This window comes from Papio anubis, chromosome 2 (genome assembly GCF_008728515.1).
Source record: "Papio anubis isolate 15944 chromosome 2, Panubis1.0, whole genome shotgun sequence".
Classification (NCBI taxonomy): Eukaryota; Metazoa; Chordata; class Mammalia; order Primates; family Cercopithecidae; genus Papio; species Papio anubis.
Window position 1 is genome coordinate 20,655,148 of NC_044977.1, and position 17,384 is coordinate 20,672,531.

The window sequence follows — 17,384 nt, forward strand, 5'->3', positions numbered from 1 at the left end:
ATTGTTGAGTTGAAGCAGTCTGGGCTGCAGTGAGCTGTGATCACTCCACTGCACTCCAGCCTGGGCAACAGAATGAGACCCTGTCTCAAAAACAAAGCCAAAAAAAAAACCAAAAAAAACAAAAAACCTCCACAGAGTTGTCTCTTGGATGAACACCAGTCATTATGGACTAGCAGGTGATATTTTGCTGATGAATCAGTGGTTTGTGAAGAATTTCTTATTAAGCCTTTTCTCAACCTACTTTAGTTAACTCCTCCTCTGCACCAAAATGCTACTGCCAAAACTAGAACAAACTAGAACTAAAGCAGATGTGGGCTGAAATAGACAAAAGCAGAGTATAGGTATGATGAGAGTTTAATGCCTACCTCAGGTGAACTAAAGATTTGTTTTTAAATAAATCCCATTTTAAGCAGTGTATACTGTGTACTGTGTAAGCAGTGTATAATGTATACTGTGATACAGTGACAGTTGGAAGGATCATTGTACCAAATAATGTTTGCTGTTTATGTATAAATAAATGGGAATTAAGGCTCTACTAGCAATATCTAAACATACTATGAAGTGTTTGTTTTAATTGAGCATTTTCAAATAAGTAAAATTTTAAAAATGTGAAAGGACATACAGTGAAAATTCTCTCTCCCACCTCTGTCCACAGCAACCAAATTCCTTTTTCCAGAGATAGCAGATTAACACCGTTTATATGCATTTAATTCTTTTAAGTAATATTGCATACTTTGCTACAATTAACTGTTAGCTTACATTAAAACATACAATATGGAAATTGTGCAATTAATACATGACATCGTTTAAACTATTAATAACTGATCTAATTCTAGATCAGTGCTGTCCAAAAGAATTATGGTAGAAGCCACATGTAATTTTTCTATTTAGCTGCATTAGAAAAATGTTTAAGAAAAGGTAAAATTTTATTTAGTCTAATGTATCCAACGTGTAATCACTATTAAAAAGTTAATTTTTTTTGGTACTGTATATTGGAAGTCTGGGATTTGACACTGATTCGGAACACTTCAAACAACAAACAACATATCACAATTCAGACAAGCCACATTTCAGGTGCTTAGTAGCCACATGTGGCTAGTGACTATTTTAAGAGCACAGCTTTAGATAAATATATTCATTATTTATAGATTCCCAGCATTAATTATAGGTTACTTTAATAAATACTTTTTGATGTATAATGAGTCTTTGACATTGCCAGTTATTTAGATCAATTACTGGTTATAATTTGAGCAGAATTACCAACATAAAATGTATCACTTATAATTTATTAACATAGCAATCTCTTACAATGTGTAATAGTCCAAACTAAAATTAAGAATTCTGAGTTGTTACTTAACTCCCATAAAAGGGACCTTGGAACTGTGAATTTTATTCCAAATAAATATAATCTTAATATGTTGTTCAGTTAAAAGGATCAACAAGATATTGAGCATCATTAAAAAAACCAAAAGGGATAATGTTACCCTTCTTCATATAAAGCCAGTGCCTGTTACTGGAAGACTGTGTGATGTTGCCAGAAATGTAACTGGTAAGGAGAAGAACGCTAAAAATCATCAGAGACCAGGAGATACTGCTGTTTGACAAACTGAAAAAATGAAAAAGCATATAATTAAAATCCGTAAAATCATATGCCAACATAATGAAAAGCTGAGTAGACTTTATTATGTAAATATTGAAACATACATAGAATAATCAACTCTTCATGTAGTCATGTGGCTTCAACATTTACCAATATTTGGCATTCTTTTTTCATCATTTTTCCCCACTGCACCCCTTTTAATTTGCTGGAGTAGTTTAAATCAAATTATGAACAGCTTATTATACTCAGCTATTTCAGTATGTATGTCTAACTGATAATCTTCTTTTTAATATAACCACCATGCTGTTATTTAACAGTGATTCTTTTTTATTTTTAATTGAGACAGGGTGTCACTCTGTTGCCCAGGTTGGAGTGCACAGGCTTGATGATAGCTCACTGCAACTTCAACAGTGATTCTTAATGTCGACACGTACTGGTCTATATTTGAATTTCCCTAATTGTTTCAAGAATATTGACTTGTTCAAATTAGGGGCCTAATAAGGTTCACACTTTGCATTTGTTAATGTGTCTTGAGTCGTTTTTTCTAACAGCTATCCCTTACGTTTCCAAAGTCAAAACTATGTGTATTACGTATTACTGTGTAACTATTATCCCAAAATGTAGATGCTTAGACAACAAAAGTTTATTATCCCATACAGTTTTAGACAGATATCTGGGAATGGTTTAGCTGGGTGATTTTGGCTCAGCCTCTCTCATGAGGTTGCAATTAAAAATGGCTGCTGGAGTTATAGTCATCTGAAGCTTAACCAGAGCTAGAGGATTCAGTTCTTTACCATTTGGACTTCTCCATAGGGCTGCTTGGGTGACCTCATGACATGACAGCTTCACCAGAATGAGCAGTCAGAAGAGAATGAGATAGAAGATACCTGTCTTTTATAGCTTGTCCTCAGAAATGTCACTATCATTTCTGCAATATTCTCTTGGTATACAGGTCAGCCCTATTCAGTATGTGAGGGACTGCACAAGGGAGCAGATACTCATGTGCTTGTTGCTTATTCTTTGGTCATTTTTGTATTGTGGAGTCAAATCTTTCTAATTTCTAAGAATGTAAATGATACTAACCCATTGTCATGAATGCTATTCATGTGCAGAAGCCCGTGAGGGGCATCATAGAGGTTGGCTATTCTGTGTAATAAATAATTGCCAGAAGTCTTACCGTTACTCTTTGCTTCATGCTGTTCTCTTTTACCCCTTAATTTTTGTTATTACTTTTTACTTTGGCATTGATTCTTTTTGAAAATACGCATAAAACATAGCTTATATATAGTCGTGCACTGTATAACAACATTTCAGTCAACAGTGGACTGCATATGATAGTGGTTTCATAAGATGGTAATGGAGCTGAAAAATTTCTGTTGCCTAGTGATGTGTAGCCATCACAATGTAGCACACAGTATTACTTAGGTGTTTGTGGTGATTCTCGTGTACACAGACTTACTGCCAGTCATATAAAAGTGTAGCTCACATAATTATGGGTAGTACCTAATACTTGATAATGATAATAGGTGACTGACTTACTCGTTTGTGTATTTACTATACTATATTTTTAAATCATTAGAGTGTACTCCTACTTAATTAAAAAAACAAAGCTGTAGAACCAGGCCCAGATAGGTCCTTCAGAAGGTATTCTGGAAGAGGGCATTGTTATCATAGGAGGTGACAGCTCCATGGATGTTCTTGACCCTGAAGACCTTCCAGTGGGACAGGATATGGAGGTGGAAAATAGTGATATCAATGATCCTGATGCTGTATAGGCCTAGGCTAATGTGTATGTTTGTGTCATAATGTTTTTCTAAATGTTTAAAAAAGTAAAAGAAAATTTAAAATTAAAAGAATAGAAAAAAGCTTTTAGAATAAGGATATAAAGGATAAATATTTTTGTATAGCAGCACAATGTATTTTAAGCTACAGTGTTAAAAAAAAGAGTTAAGTTTAAAAAAGTAAAAAGATTACCGTAAGCTAAGGTTAATTTATTGAAGAAATGGAATTTAAAAAAATAAATGTAGTATAGCCTAAGTGTATAGTGTTTGTAAATCTTCAGTAGTGCACAGTAATGTTCTGGGCCTTCACGTTCACTCAACACAAGTACCTCACTTGGAGCAACTTTTAATCCTACAAGCTCCAGTCGTGGTAAGTGCCCTAGACGGTTATACCATTTTTTATCTTTTTTGCCATATTTTCACTGTACTTTTTTATGTTTTGATATGTTTAGATACACAAATAATTACCATGTGTTAGAATTGCCTCAGTATTCAGTACAGGAACATGCTGTACAGGTTTGTAGTCTGGTGTGTACCATATAGCCTAGCTATGTAGTAGGCTGTATATATCTAGGTTTGTGTAAGTATGCTATATGATGTTTGTACAGTGACACAATTTTCAGAACCTACTCTTGTCATTAAGCAATGCATGACCGTATTTTTTATTACTCAAAACATTGCTTACTATAAACAATGTCTGCATTTTGCTTTCTTCATATATCCGGTAGATCTCTCAAGTATGTGAAGGAGTTCATCCTTTTTCTTTTTTTAAACAATTAAACACACTTCTTAAATTAATTTTCAGAATACTGTGACAGTCCCATTTGGACTTGAATGAGGTGGGTTTAAAGTAAGTACCGTAAATCCTCACTTAACATTGTTGATAGGTTCTTGGAAACTGTAACTTTAAGTGAGACGAAGTATGAGGAAGTCAGTTCTAGTAAAGGTTAATTGATATGAGTAAGTTGAGTTCCTACAGCATATTTTTGGTCACAAAAATACCCCCAGACTTCTAGGTAAAGACTAAAAACAAATGTGAGTTATAGATACATTGAAGAAAGATTAATAAAAACAAATAAGATAATGATTTATGCGGTTACTCCAGTTCAGGGTTGTGGGTGGCTGAGATCTGTCCCAGCAGCTCAGTAGCAAAATGGGGACCAACCCTGACAGGATGCTGTTCTATCGCAGGGTACACTTGCAACCACACACATACCCAGAGTCACTGAGACTGAGATCATTTAGACATGCTAAGTAACCCAACATACACATATTTGGGATGTGGGAGGAAAATGAAGTGCCCAGAGAAAACCCACACAGACTTGGGGAGAATGTGCAGACTCCACACAGAACAAGTAACCTGGGAATCATTTTTTTTTCCTTCTCAGTGTTTTAACGAAACAATGTCGAACAAAAGATGTTATTTGAGGATCTGCTATAAAAGGAATATTGTGTAGAGATATAATAAACCTCTGAAATTTTTAGGAATTTTTTCAAAAACAATTTATAGCAGTTTATGAAAACATGCAAAAAAAAAAAAAAAAAAAGCTTTATGAAGCTTTGTACCCTATACATTTTTAGTGAGGGGAATAACTACGTTTTTGACCAGGAGTTCCTTACTCATTGATGACCACAGTCTACTACTATATGGAGCCTTAATCTCAGCCTTTTTTGTTGATGCCCAAGTTAATATTTATATTATTTTGTTCATGGGATAATATATGCAAAATGACTTTATAAACTAAAGCTTTGGAGTTACGCCTGAGTTCCAGTGATGGTTCTTAGCTCTTGATGTTTCTGTTCTTAGCTATTGACCGCAGGTAAGTTGCTTAATTTTTCTGTATCTGAGATAGGGAATACTAATTTGGTTGAATTTTTAAAAATATATTTATTGACTGTTGCTTATTTTTTTTATTGTGGAGCTAAGCCTTCTAATTTTGAAGAATTAGAGTTCATTGTTGTGTGCTATACATATTTATTCCCCTTCTGTACCTGCTTGCCTTTTTATTTTAGGTTCTGATCACTTCTATTCCAGAAGTTAGTTATGAAGTACAATCTAGGATTAAGGTGGTATCTAAATTTGATTAATTTCTGTGCTACGTTTTATGCTGTTAGTCTAAATCAATAGGAAAGCATTTAAGAAACTTTTGTGAGGATTTCTTTTTTTTTTTTTCTTGTCATATTTGGGAATAGGTTAAATAGCTTAAAATAGTTGAGCTGATTTTAATTTTTGTTCTGTTTTTATTATAAAGAAACATTTACTAGTAAATAAGCTGGATATAAACATAATTGTATCTCCTTTAGTGCTACCCAGTGGGCAGCACTTAGACACATTTAGGGCTGAGCAGCTAGTATAATAGAGTGGACTCCATCTCATTTTCTAAGCCTGTGAGTCCTAGCTGCCTACTGCAGCTCAATTTGAGTGGCAGTTGATATAATGCCTTTTTTTTTTTTTCTTCCACTTCTGCAGTAAGTATCTGGTTTGCTCATAGTCTTTTGATTAATAGGTAGTTTGAATGTTTTTCAAAGGAATCAGCCAACATGTGATTATTTTAAAGATTTAAATACTAGATAGATACTAAATGCAAGGTTATTGCTACTAGATATTACATCTAGTTAAATTAATCAATGTGAAATAATTGAGAGGCAGAGATAATAAAGACATAAACCAATAAATCTTTGCTTGAAAATCACAGGTATAGGTACAGATTGTGAGGACAGAAAAATAGAAAATCATGGGTAGTAAGTGTCTAAAAGGTTTCTTCATAGGAACAGTGATTGTTGACCTTAAATAGGACAAATAGGACTCCCATGTTCAAGAACACATCACCCGTGTTAAAAAGGCCTGCTATTATTCAATAGTGCAATGAAGAACCATTTAGGCTTTATTAGAGTCCACATTATTGGCTGAAGATGTTGGAAATTCATAGAAAATCAAACTTGACAGATTTCAGAAGTGTCTTGCAGCTCTGGAACAAAAGATGTCATGTAGTTCCTTGCTACCGAAGAGTTTGTTCATATGGTAATAGAGGTCCAAACATTACAGGGCAAATACAGTGCTTTAGGAAGGACTCAGATGATAGTAATGGTATTTGTCCCTTTTCTCATTTTATTTACTGATTTTCAACTCACTTGGCTTTTAATGAACATTAGCGTTACTTATTTGTTGGCAGCTGAGTTGGAAAATATTTGTTTTTCTAGACTTTATGAAATGGTAGCCACTGGTGTTGCACTTAATGTTTGTTGCCAGTTAGTTCTCTGCAGTTAGTCCACAGCAGAGAAATCACACTTCTAAAATGGTTCCTTCTCTTCGTAGACATTTAAAGGTGAACAGATACTTTCTTGTATATTATTACTCTGTTTGGATGGAGAGAGAATGTATATGTATCTTAAAAATATTTCTCTTTGCCACATTAAACATGTCTTGTTTTCTTGTGTGTGTGTGTGTGTGTGTGTTTTTCTTTTTCAGGTCAGATGTACCAACAGTACCAGCAACAGGCCGGCTATGGTGCGCAGCAGCCACAGGCTCCACCTCAGCAGCCTCAACAGTATGGTATTCAGTATTCAGGTGAGCAGGTGTTGAAAGGGAGTTGGCTCATGGCTTTTTGTTTCTGTACTCATTAAACTTTAAGCTCTTCTTAATTCCTTGATTTGTAGTACATTGACATAATAGGTATTAAGTTTTTATTTAGGGGAAACAACATTTGTTTTATTTATTTAAAAATATTTTACGTTAATATCTATTGTAAATCAACATTTCAGTTTTCTGGTGGGCAAATAAAACTTACAGTAGATGATTCTGCAGTAACTTGTAGTATAAAAATTTTTTAATACAAAGCTGTCTCTTACTAACATGATCAGTTTATCTCTTAGGCAACTTAGTGCAAGTTTTCCCCCTCCCCTCCACCCCTCCATTTATGTGTAACACGTAATTCCAGTGTACTCTTAGTACCTGTAGAAATATGAACAGTTTATTCATACATGGAAAGGTGATCTTATTTAAGAGCTAAATTAAGCTACTTAGATTTTAAAATCTCTTGCAAGTATGTAGGAATACCAGAAAGAGGCCATACAAATAAAATCGTATAAAATGTAATTCAGGCAACTAAGAACATTGTTTAGTTGTTTTAAATAAGCATCCTATTTTGTTTGTGTTTTACCATCTGTCCGCCGAAGATTGTATGTATCTAAGTATGATAAATATTAATGTAACTTTGGCTATAATTCCAGTATTTGTTACATTTATGTCAGAGAGAGAGTTTGTGTCCAATGCTTGTGTTACAGCCAAAGATTGAAGTATCAGAATTTCAAGTGTAATTAAAAATAATTTATGCAAGTTGAATCTTGTCTAAATTTTATGGAGTTTTGTGGTATCAGCTAGAGCAGGAGTCAGTAAAGTATAGCCCACAGGCCAGATCGGGACTGTTGCCTGTTTTTTTTGAATAAAGTTTTATTGGAACACACTTCTGCTTTTATTTTTATATTCTCTACTGCTGCTTGGTCACTAGAATGGCAGAGTTGAGTAGTTGCAACAGAAGACCATGTGACCCACAAAGCCTAAAATATTTACTGTCTGGCTCTTTACAGAAAAGTTTGCTGACTCCTGACCTAGACCGTAATATTCTGTCATTAATTAAAGTTTGAAATATTTTAGCACAAATAATTTTATTTAGATCTTATTTGCTGTGGAGTGACTTAACCTGTAGCTACTTGTTTTTAATTGTATGAAATGTATAGAACTTAAGTTTGGAATATATCAGGAGGAAGGTTATTTTTAGGATGCAGTTCTTTTAAAAAAAAAAATCAGTGTTACAAATTATGTGATTTATAGAAAGAATAGCAGAACTGAAGAGATTTAGTTGTCATTTAATCTCAGGGGATTTTGGCCCTCACTGTGCTTTAGAATCACCTGGGGGAGGCTTTGTGTAGGGGCTGCATTCCCAGAGATTTTTGAATTTCATTTGATTGGGTGTGGGACTCAGGCTTTTGCATTTTATAAATGAGGCAACTAGTTTTCAAAGAGATTGTGACTTGTCAAAGCACATATAGCCATTCATTGGAGGGAGCTGGACCAGTTCAGTATTTCCCTGTATCATTCTGCATTCTACAACCTAGACTGGAGTTGTCAGACTTCTTCCATAAAAGGCTAGATGTCCTGTGTATTCAAAAAACCCCCACATAATTTCCATATTTCCATTTTTTTGCTATTTCTGATGTCCTTCACCTAAAGTTATTATTTTGGAGGAATGGAAGGGAGACCACACACACACACACACACACACACACACACACACACACACACACAAATGGAAGGGAGACTACACACACACACACACACACACACACAGAGTGATAGAAGCATTGCCACATTATGTTCAAGAGACTGGTGGGCTGCTAATGAAATCTTCAGCCTATAGGGTTATTCCCTCCCCTAAGCAATAATTAAGGATCAGATTACTTCCAAGCCCAGTTAAAAAAACAATTTAGATTTCGGGTGCCAGGATGAAAAGGCACTTTTCTTTTTTCTCGCAGTCTTAAAATGAATAGGCATTTTCAGTATAAAGCTGAATCCATCTGTTTCTCCAAGACCTTATAGTGAAAATGTAAGTTTTATGTAGAGGATAGGAGGAATTGTATGACATTCAGAATTTTTTATGAATTGGTTTTAGGTCAGTGTTCAGATGCTACCGTGAGTTAAATGGGTTAAAGATACTTGATTTTCTTATTAAGAACTAAGGTTGCTCTTAATAAATTTAGTCAGGGTCTTCACTCTGAGTAAAATTTAGGTTTTTCAAATTATGATCTTTGTATTTCTGATCCTACTAGTCTATTAACTTGAATTTGATTGAGAGATATGGAAATAGTCAACTAAATACTCTGCTTGGAGACTAAGAGGTGGTGGTGGTAACATTGGACCATCTTTGACACTGTTGGTTTGCCAGTTTCCCTCTGACCTTTTCCAGTTTTGTTCATGGACTATGTCATAAAGGTTTCTTTCATGAGTAAATTTTGAACCCAGGTTCAAGGTGAGTTCAGAATATACTCAAATTCATTCAATCCTTTTTTTTTTTTTAATGCAGGGTTGTACATATTTTAATAATTTTCTTATGTATCTGGTATTTAATGCTGACAGGATTCCAGTCAATGGAGAGGTTTCATTGCAAGTAGCTGCAGGTGTGTTTCATGGTAGAGATAAAAGTTTTCAGTGAAGCCGACTTTTATTGTAAAAAAAATTCCATCCTAGTAATTAATGAATATAGATGTTGCTTTTTATGGGGCAATATGGTGTGCTTTTTATGTGTTATGCTGTACTGCTAAGTCAAAATTTTGAGTCGTAAAGGCAGAAAGCATCAGATACCAAATCTAAAAGAAATGAAAGATTTTAAAGATTGTGAAAATGGTACTTTGTATTTATTCTTAATGGCTTAGTTTTTATAGAGTGAGCAAAATTTAAAGCACCTAATTAGTACAATAAGATGTATTTATAGTATTATTTCATATAAAAATGTTCATTCTCCACAATGTGTTTTTATTTGGTACTGTTAAGTAGGTCTCCCCTGAAAACCTGGTTAATGATTATTTAGCTTTCCCATTTTTGATCTTCCTAGAAAGTATAATAATTCTTTTATCATTTGAGCATCTGTTCTAGGAATTATGCTATGGCAGGAATTTGCTCTCAGGGATTATGTCTCAGAGGGTTTAAAAAATTGTAGAGAATGCCTCTTTGATAACTACTTGGTCTTGAAATACTATGTGATGGAATCTACCACTCTGCTTGTTACATACATATTTATTAAATTTCTCACCATTTTTGGTCCACCTAACAGTAAGACTAATTCTTTGGAAAAGTTTTACTAAAAGATAAGATACATGTTGTTTATTTTGCCTTTTCAGCAAGCTATAGTCAGCAGACTGGACCCCAACAACCTCAGCAGTTCCAGGGATATGGCCAGCAACCAACTTCCCAGGCACCAGCTCCTGCCTTTTCTGGTCAGCCTCAACAACTGCCTGCTCAGCCGCCACAGCAGTACCAGGCGAGCAATTATCCTGCACAAACTTACACTGCCCAAACTTCTCAGCCTACTAATTATACTGTGGCTCCTGCCTCTCAACCTGGAATGGCTCCAAGCCAACCTGGGGCCTATCAACCAAGACCAGGTTTTACTTCACTTCCTGGAAGTACCATGACCCCTCCTCCAAGTGGGCCTAATCCTTATGCACGTAACCGTCCTCCCTTTGGTCAGGGCTATACCCAACCTGGACCTGGTTATCGATAAGGAGGCTCATCTACACCAGTTAATGTAGCTGCTAGCTGTTGGCCTCCCAAAAGACTCCAGTACTATTTTAATTTGTATTGAAGTTCAGAAATTTAAAAAGCAGAGCATTTTTTATGATATCATTGTTGCTGTTAATTGAAAGTATAATTTGCTGGAACACAAAGACCAAAATGAAAGTTTTTTCCTCCCTGCTTAAAAATGTAGCAGCTTCTTAGTTACTTTGGAACACTACTCTTACGTGTATAAAGTGATTGACTTTCTAGCTTCCTTTGTCCAGAGGATATTAAAACGCTAGGGTGAGGTTTAGCCATCTTATTTGCCTTTTTACTATTAACATGATGTACTAAAGTAGAGCCCTTGGAGAATACAACAAGATATTATGTATAAAATGTAACACTGATAGGTTAATAAAGGTGATTGAATCCATTAGTGGTCTTCAAATTTAATTTAGTCATTAACATGATGTGAAAAAACAATTTTTCAGAAGTCCTTATTGGTATTTGGTCTTAAAATGAAGTATAAACATTTTGACATTTTAACTTACAGATTTCCATTCAGAGAAAACAGTGCCATTTGGTTTTTGTCCTTCCTTTTTGAAAAAAAAATGCATTGGTAATCGTTGGTTTAAAATGAACTTTATTACTTCATAGGATGAAAGGTTAATTTAGGACAAAAACAATAGATATGATGGGGGTTTGGTAGAGCCTGGATAACTTTGTGATTTTCCTTAGGGTATAGTTAACATACTGATGAACCATTCAGAAATAAAAAAAACTCAATCTTAAAAAAAATTACATCTCTTTATTGCAGAATTTATGCTTACTTGAAAAATACAAAATGTAGCATTGATAAGATTGAAGCATGTTGAAAGGTAAGTACAGGGAAAGGTCCTTTCAGAATGACTGCAACAGTGCAGCAAGGATTCCCATTCCCCGCCTAAAGGAAAATACCTTTTTAATAGAAATGAGTCAGATTTTTATTACAGATTGAATTAAACAGTTACAAAGACATTCTCTGATACATTCATTCATAGAGGTCTTAACATATAAATACATAGTAAATGTCCTATAAAATGGTAGGCGATCTCATCGTGCATTATTTTTGTGCTCAGACTTCACATTCAGTCTGTACATACAGCTTGATTAGAATCATAAAAACAATATGAAGACAATTGCATAAAGGGATAGTTTGACAAAGCATATTCAGATATTGTAACATTTATGGTATGTAAAAATGTATCTTTTGAAACAATATATTAGACTTCATTTTTAGCTGAAATGAAATTTACTGATTCAGTCTTTTTAAGAATTTGTGGATGTTTAAAGGAAATGTATATTAGCATGAATGTGTAACTCTTAAAATCCTCCACAAAGCTATTCAGCTGTTGCTAAAAAATGGAAGTTTAAATATAAATGTGAAAATTCGGACCTTTTTTCCCCAGATATATATGCTGAAGATAATTTGATCCAATAAGTTAAACTAAGTAGAGATTTATGGAATTAACTCGTCAATAGGAAGAGTACACATCAATAAAAGTAAATATTTTTTAAAAGTATATACCTTTTTTGATGTTAATTTTGTTATAAAAGTATCTCAAAACATCATTACAACAGTGTGATAAATAATATACAAACGATCTCTTAAAATACCATGAATAGGGAGCCAGCTTCCCCAAAAATGTTATTCTGTTAACATCAATATTTTGCTTTCTTAAAATGACTTTGTAAAACCTGATAAATACTCTCAGCAATCTCTTCTAATAATAAACATCTAGTATTGCTATTAGATTGTAGACTTTTATACATAGTAAACAAAATAGCTTTGAATGAATGTGACATAGTATTTTCAATGATTTTGTTTGCCATGATGAAACAGAAGGTAACTTTGCAGCATCTACCATTTTCCAGGAATTGTAGTCCCACATTCATACCACTGAACATAATTGATTTGGGTGTGACCACCTATTTCTCCAAATTGGACAGGTTCCTGGCGAACTGCTCTGAAATAACCTGAGAGAGAAAGTAGTTTCATTTTAATAGCTGCTGTATTATATTTTTGCCCTCATAGCTTATAGATTGAAGGATGTCATTGAATAGCTGAAGGCTAATCTTAGTGAGGCGAGGTAATTTAGAAAACAGAGAGCAAGAAGCTCTGGTGTTTTTTCCTGAGGTGTAGTCATGGTTGGCAAAATGGGCACCTGAGAAATTGTTGACATTTGCCATGTCAGGTTAGGAGGGATGGTTGGTAGGGACAGTTTCACTGCCCATTAATGTGTTCACAGAATTTAGTAGGTCATCTTTTAGTATTGTTGGTATTTTTAAGTGCCCGTGAACAAAATGTGTTACTGAAAAATCGAATCAAATAGTTTATTTAGAGAACCTCCAGGTGATTCCGGACTAATAGGAACAATTAATTTACCCTCTTCTGCACTGCTTAGACAAGGATTAATTTTAAGTCTTATTCAGTCCTCATTACACAGCTTGGTGCCAATGGGTCTTTAGCAATTTACAGAGGTTATTCATTTCCCACAGAATTATTCTATTTTAATTATATTTATACAGTTACTTGCAAGGTAAGTACTATTTTTTCCATTTACGGTAGCAGTAGTTAAATTTTTTTTTTTTTTTCTTAAGGAAATAATAATGCAAGTGCACTCAGTATGACAAAACCCGTAACATTAATACATGAATGATTTAAGTTTGGGAAACTGCTTTTTTGTGGCTGTTTTTGCAAGTTTAGATTTTCTTGAAGTAGAATGCATTTATATTATGTCTGTCTAATTTCCCTTGGCTCCAAGTTTCTAAGCTGAGAAACTTACATTGAAGTCTTCATTTTTTCCTAGATATGTGATATGTGGAGCAGTAGTACTATAGAATTCTTCTTAAATTGATTGCTTTCCTCAGCTTGATTTCTTTCTGGGTTAATCTGTAAAACTCTGTTGCTTATGAGGAGGATCAGAAAACATACCTTCTTTGATTGGTAACTGGTCAGAAGTGAGTTGCTGCCCGGTGCGTCCATCTAAAAATGAATCCACAAACTGGCAGTGATCTTCTCCATGACCCCTCTGATCGCCTATGTTATAAAATTTTCCTGAAGAACCAGAAATTAAAAGGATAAAGTATTACTTACTTTCTTTGAAATGTGACAATTCTGAAATCATTACTGTTTTTGTACTTTCTCCCCTCATTCTCTATTACCCTAGTTCAAACCAACAATGTCTCTTGCCTACCTGTATTCTTCCTCCCCTCCCCTTATCAGAGATTAGTGATCTTTTAAAAATGCATGTCAGATAATGTTTGTTTTCTCCATAAATTTCTCCAGCAGTCTCCCATTATACTCAGAATAAAATCCAAAGTTCTTACCTGATTTCAGAGCTCCACATGATTTCACACCTGCCTGCCCCTCCACTTACTAAGTCTGGGCCATACTGGTGGAACTGGCCAGGTGTATTCTGCCTTAGGCGTTTGACCTCTTTCCTCTAGACCCTTGTGTGGTTAGTTCCTTCCCAATTTTCTCCTTAGCTTAGTGCTAACTTGTTAGGCCTTCACCTTTTTGAAAATGTTCTTTACCTCTATGAAATGTTTACTTATTTACGTATTATCTATCTCTTCTTACCAAGGAAAGAAAGGAGAGGTAAGCTATAGGAAAGTAGGAAGTACCTTTTATGCTGCTTTGTGTTCAGCACCTAGAAGAGTTGAATGACTGAAAAAATACCTACTTTTTTATGTTAGGGCCAGCCTTATTCATTAAAAATTTTTACTCTATGAATATAGAAAATTATAACCTATTGGGCATGGAGCAGGGGGTTGTAGCTCTTCTAGCATCTTGAAGATGTTATATTTGTTCCATGGTTATCGTTAGATTTAGTCACTTTATTGTCAATAGGCTTTTTATTCCTGGATGGTTGTAACAAAATGGAGTTTGACCATGGTTAGTGAATGTACATTCCAGTTTGCCATGATGGCACTGTTTTATAATTGCATTTTTATTATTTACCTTCTAATAGCATGTCTTACATCCTTGTTTTCTAGGAATGATAACCATTTCCATAACATTTTGCTCAGAGGAAAACTTGTGTTTACAGCACCCATTAGTGCCTGAAACTCTTTAAGAAAAGACCAAGTTGTACAATGCTGCAAAACATTCCCATAAGTTAAGGGCTGAAAACAGCTGGTAGCCCTGCTTACCTGTGAGGGAGTCGCTCAAGTAAATCTTGTATCTGAGAGAGTTGCACAGCTGCACTCCTACAAATTTTTTATACCATGTCCTTTTGACATACTGTTTGCCCTTACACTCTGAGTAAGAGTCTGAATCAAAGGGTCTTTCAGTCCAGATGGCATCTCTTCCTGCTACGTAAGGAAAACAGTTTGAGTTTAGTATCTGACTCTTGGGCCAGATACTTTAAGAATAATCAGTTTGCAGAATTTGTCAACTTGCTGATACCTTTTTTTCCCCCCATGCTAAATATTGGAGCCAAAAATATTAGAAGGATTTAAACAAGTAAACCCCAGAATAAGTTTCTGTCAATAGATCAATCTGAGAGCAGTATGTTAAGGTGTTTAGGTGTTGAATAGCCTCTGCAGAGCTAGATGTAGGCAGTGTCATTTAGGAGGAAATTTAGGTTTCTTTTTTGTAGCATGTTATAAAATTTAGACAACTGCTTTAATATGACTTGTTATTAAAAGTGGAAATGAGGGTGTTATATTTTCTTTTCTTTTTTTTTGAGACAGGATCTCACTCTGTTGCCCAAGCGGGATGATGGCTCACTGTAGCATTAACCCCCTGGACTCAAGCGAACATCCCACCTCAGCCTCCCAAGTAGCTAGGACCACAGGCGTGCATCATCATGCCTAGCTGATTTTTTATTGGTAAATTTTTTGTAGAGAGGGAGTCTCATCATATTGCCAGGCTGGTCTCCTATGCCTGGGCTCAAGCAATTCTCCCACCTCAGCTTCTGAGTGCTGGGATTACACTGGCTATTTTATTAAATAATAATAAGCCTGGCGCATGAGTGAAAGTAAATTTCAAAATGTCCAACTTGTTCCCAGAACATCATGGGTCCTCAGTGTTGTACAATGTGTAGGTAAACATTCACACCTGTTTGGTATTATAAGAAGACTAAGTGGAAAAACGCGAAATCATGATTCAGATTCTGCCATGCCTGGTCAGTTGAATAAGTTTAGAAAAGCATGTAGTTGTGTCTCATTGAGACAGGTACTTACCAGAAACTGGCTCGCTCACTCTTGGGTCCGCTGAGGAGAAATAAATACAAAAGTCAGACCTTACTAGATAAAACCCCAACATTCCAGTGGCATGGTGAAGATGATGGGTGCTTACAGTTACAAAGTCTTATTTGCAAAGTGGTACTCTTTTGCTAAAGTTTGCTTTGTTTTGGAAATTGTTCTTGATTGAATAATCTCCTGCGTGGTAGGTATTCAGCTGTATCTGTTATATATAATTTGAGTAGTTGGGAACAGTTGTCGCTGTTCCAGCCTCCACTTGAATTTCAAAAGCTGCTGCTTTTAGTTTGATACAAAAACTTCATGGTAAAAATCACCAAGATGCCATGAACTACAGTTGGTATAAAAATTATGCAAATATTAATGCTGTATGTGCAGATGTATCTCATTAAGGAATTGGAACTTTTAAGGTCTAATTGGAAAACTTCACAGCTGTTATTAAACTATCATGTGTTCCCTTTGTGGATGCACTCACGGGTATTTTGATTTTAGGCATACAGAGGAGGATTCATTCACTAGCTTTTTGGAAGAGTATAGATTATGCTTTTTAAATTAAACTGATGTGTCTTTAAGTGAGGAAAAATATAAGTGGTGTTTCTCTAAGCCTTCATCAGTTTGCTTTTTCCCACAAATGGGTTTTTAAGAAATTCAAGAAACAGTATTATGTAGTGTTTAGCTGGGTTTCAAACAGGCTTCCTATGCAAAACATTGCTCCACTGTGGCCCTTTGACACTGTTTTTGGGAATTACTGTTGATGTAATTACCTGATTCAGTACTGAATGCCACTGTGTTGCTGACCGGGCCTTCACCAAGCGGGTTTTTGGGTTTCACCTGGAATTCATAACTGTTTAGGGGAAAATAAAAAAACACTTGTAATACATTCTTGAGGGCTAGGAGGCAACATTCCCCTATTACACTGACATCCCTCCTGATTCTATTTTGAAATTATGACAGTGAGTGGTAACATATGTTCCAGAAGTAGGTTGAGGAAAGAAAAATGATTGCTTAGTTTTACTATCTGAACAGCTTGTCTAAGGTTTGAGTAAGCATTAATAAAAAAGACGGTTGTCTTTAAAAATCTCCAAATTCGTACAAATGACTTGGCAGGTTAATAGACATATAAAAAAGGGGTATATGGTAGACAAAGGCTAATTCCAGTAACAAGGAACCTGTTTCTTTAAGAGGTCTCAGCTACTTCCTGGGGCTAAGAAGTGGCAAGATTCCATTTTGTTTTCTGTTATACCAACCCTGAGTATAATCCTGGACTTAGGCCATCTTCCTCACTGTGGGGTTTGAACTACTTATGTCAGAATCACATCATAGGGTGGCAGTGGTGAAAGTGTGTTAAACTGCAAATTTCTTGTCCTACTCTAGGTATTGAAGCAATTTTTGAGGAGATTCAGGTAAATTATAACTTCTCTAGGTGAGTCATGTGCCCAGTGATGTTTGAGAACTACTAGACTAAGCTGTAGATAGTGTATTTAAC

General features: G+C 35.1%; 2 protein-coding genes across 22 annotated transcripts in view; one reads left to right on the forward strand and one right to left on the reverse strand.

Annotated features, from left to right (window-relative positions):
* Window positions 1–11,087, forward strand: part of TFG (trafficking from ER to golgi regulator) — a 37,405-nt gene extending 26,318 nt beyond the window's left edge. For 4 of the 6 annotated variants that reach the window (XM_009199212.3, XM_009199220.3, XM_009199216.3 and 1 more), the window contains exons 7-8: window positions 6,851–6,949; window positions 10,276–11,087. In XM_009199212.3, the coding sequence (XP_009197476.1) occupies window positions 6,851–6,949; window positions 10,276–10,658 (482 nt within the window). In that variant the 3' untranslated portion in view covers window positions 10,659–11,087. Of the gene's footprint in view, window positions 1–6,850; window positions 6,950–9,514; window positions 9,556–10,275 lie in introns of all 6 variants that reach the window. The other 2 variants (XM_009199224.3, XM_009199231.3) reach the window with 2 other exon arrangements.
* Window positions 11,088–11,439: 352 nt separating this feature from the next.
* ABI3BP (ABI family member 3 binding protein) overlaps window positions 11,440–17,384 on the reverse strand; it is a 248,598-nt gene continuing 242,653 nt past the window's right edge. For all 16 annotated transcript variants that reach the window (XM_031662974.1, XM_021933977.2, XM_031662969.1 and 13 more), the window contains 5 exons: window positions 16,663–16,742; window positions 15,881–15,910; window positions 14,846–15,007; window positions 13,626–13,748; window positions 11,440–12,667 (listed from right to left, as the gene is read on the reverse strand). In XM_031662974.1, coding sequence (XP_031518834.1) covers window positions 12,552–12,667; window positions 13,626–13,748; window positions 14,846–15,007; window positions 15,881–15,910; window positions 16,663–16,742 — 511 coding nt within the window. In that variant the 3' untranslated portion in view covers window positions 11,440–12,551. The remainder of the gene's footprint in view (window positions 12,668–13,625; window positions 13,749–14,845; window positions 15,008–15,880; window positions 15,911–16,662; window positions 16,743–17,384) is intronic.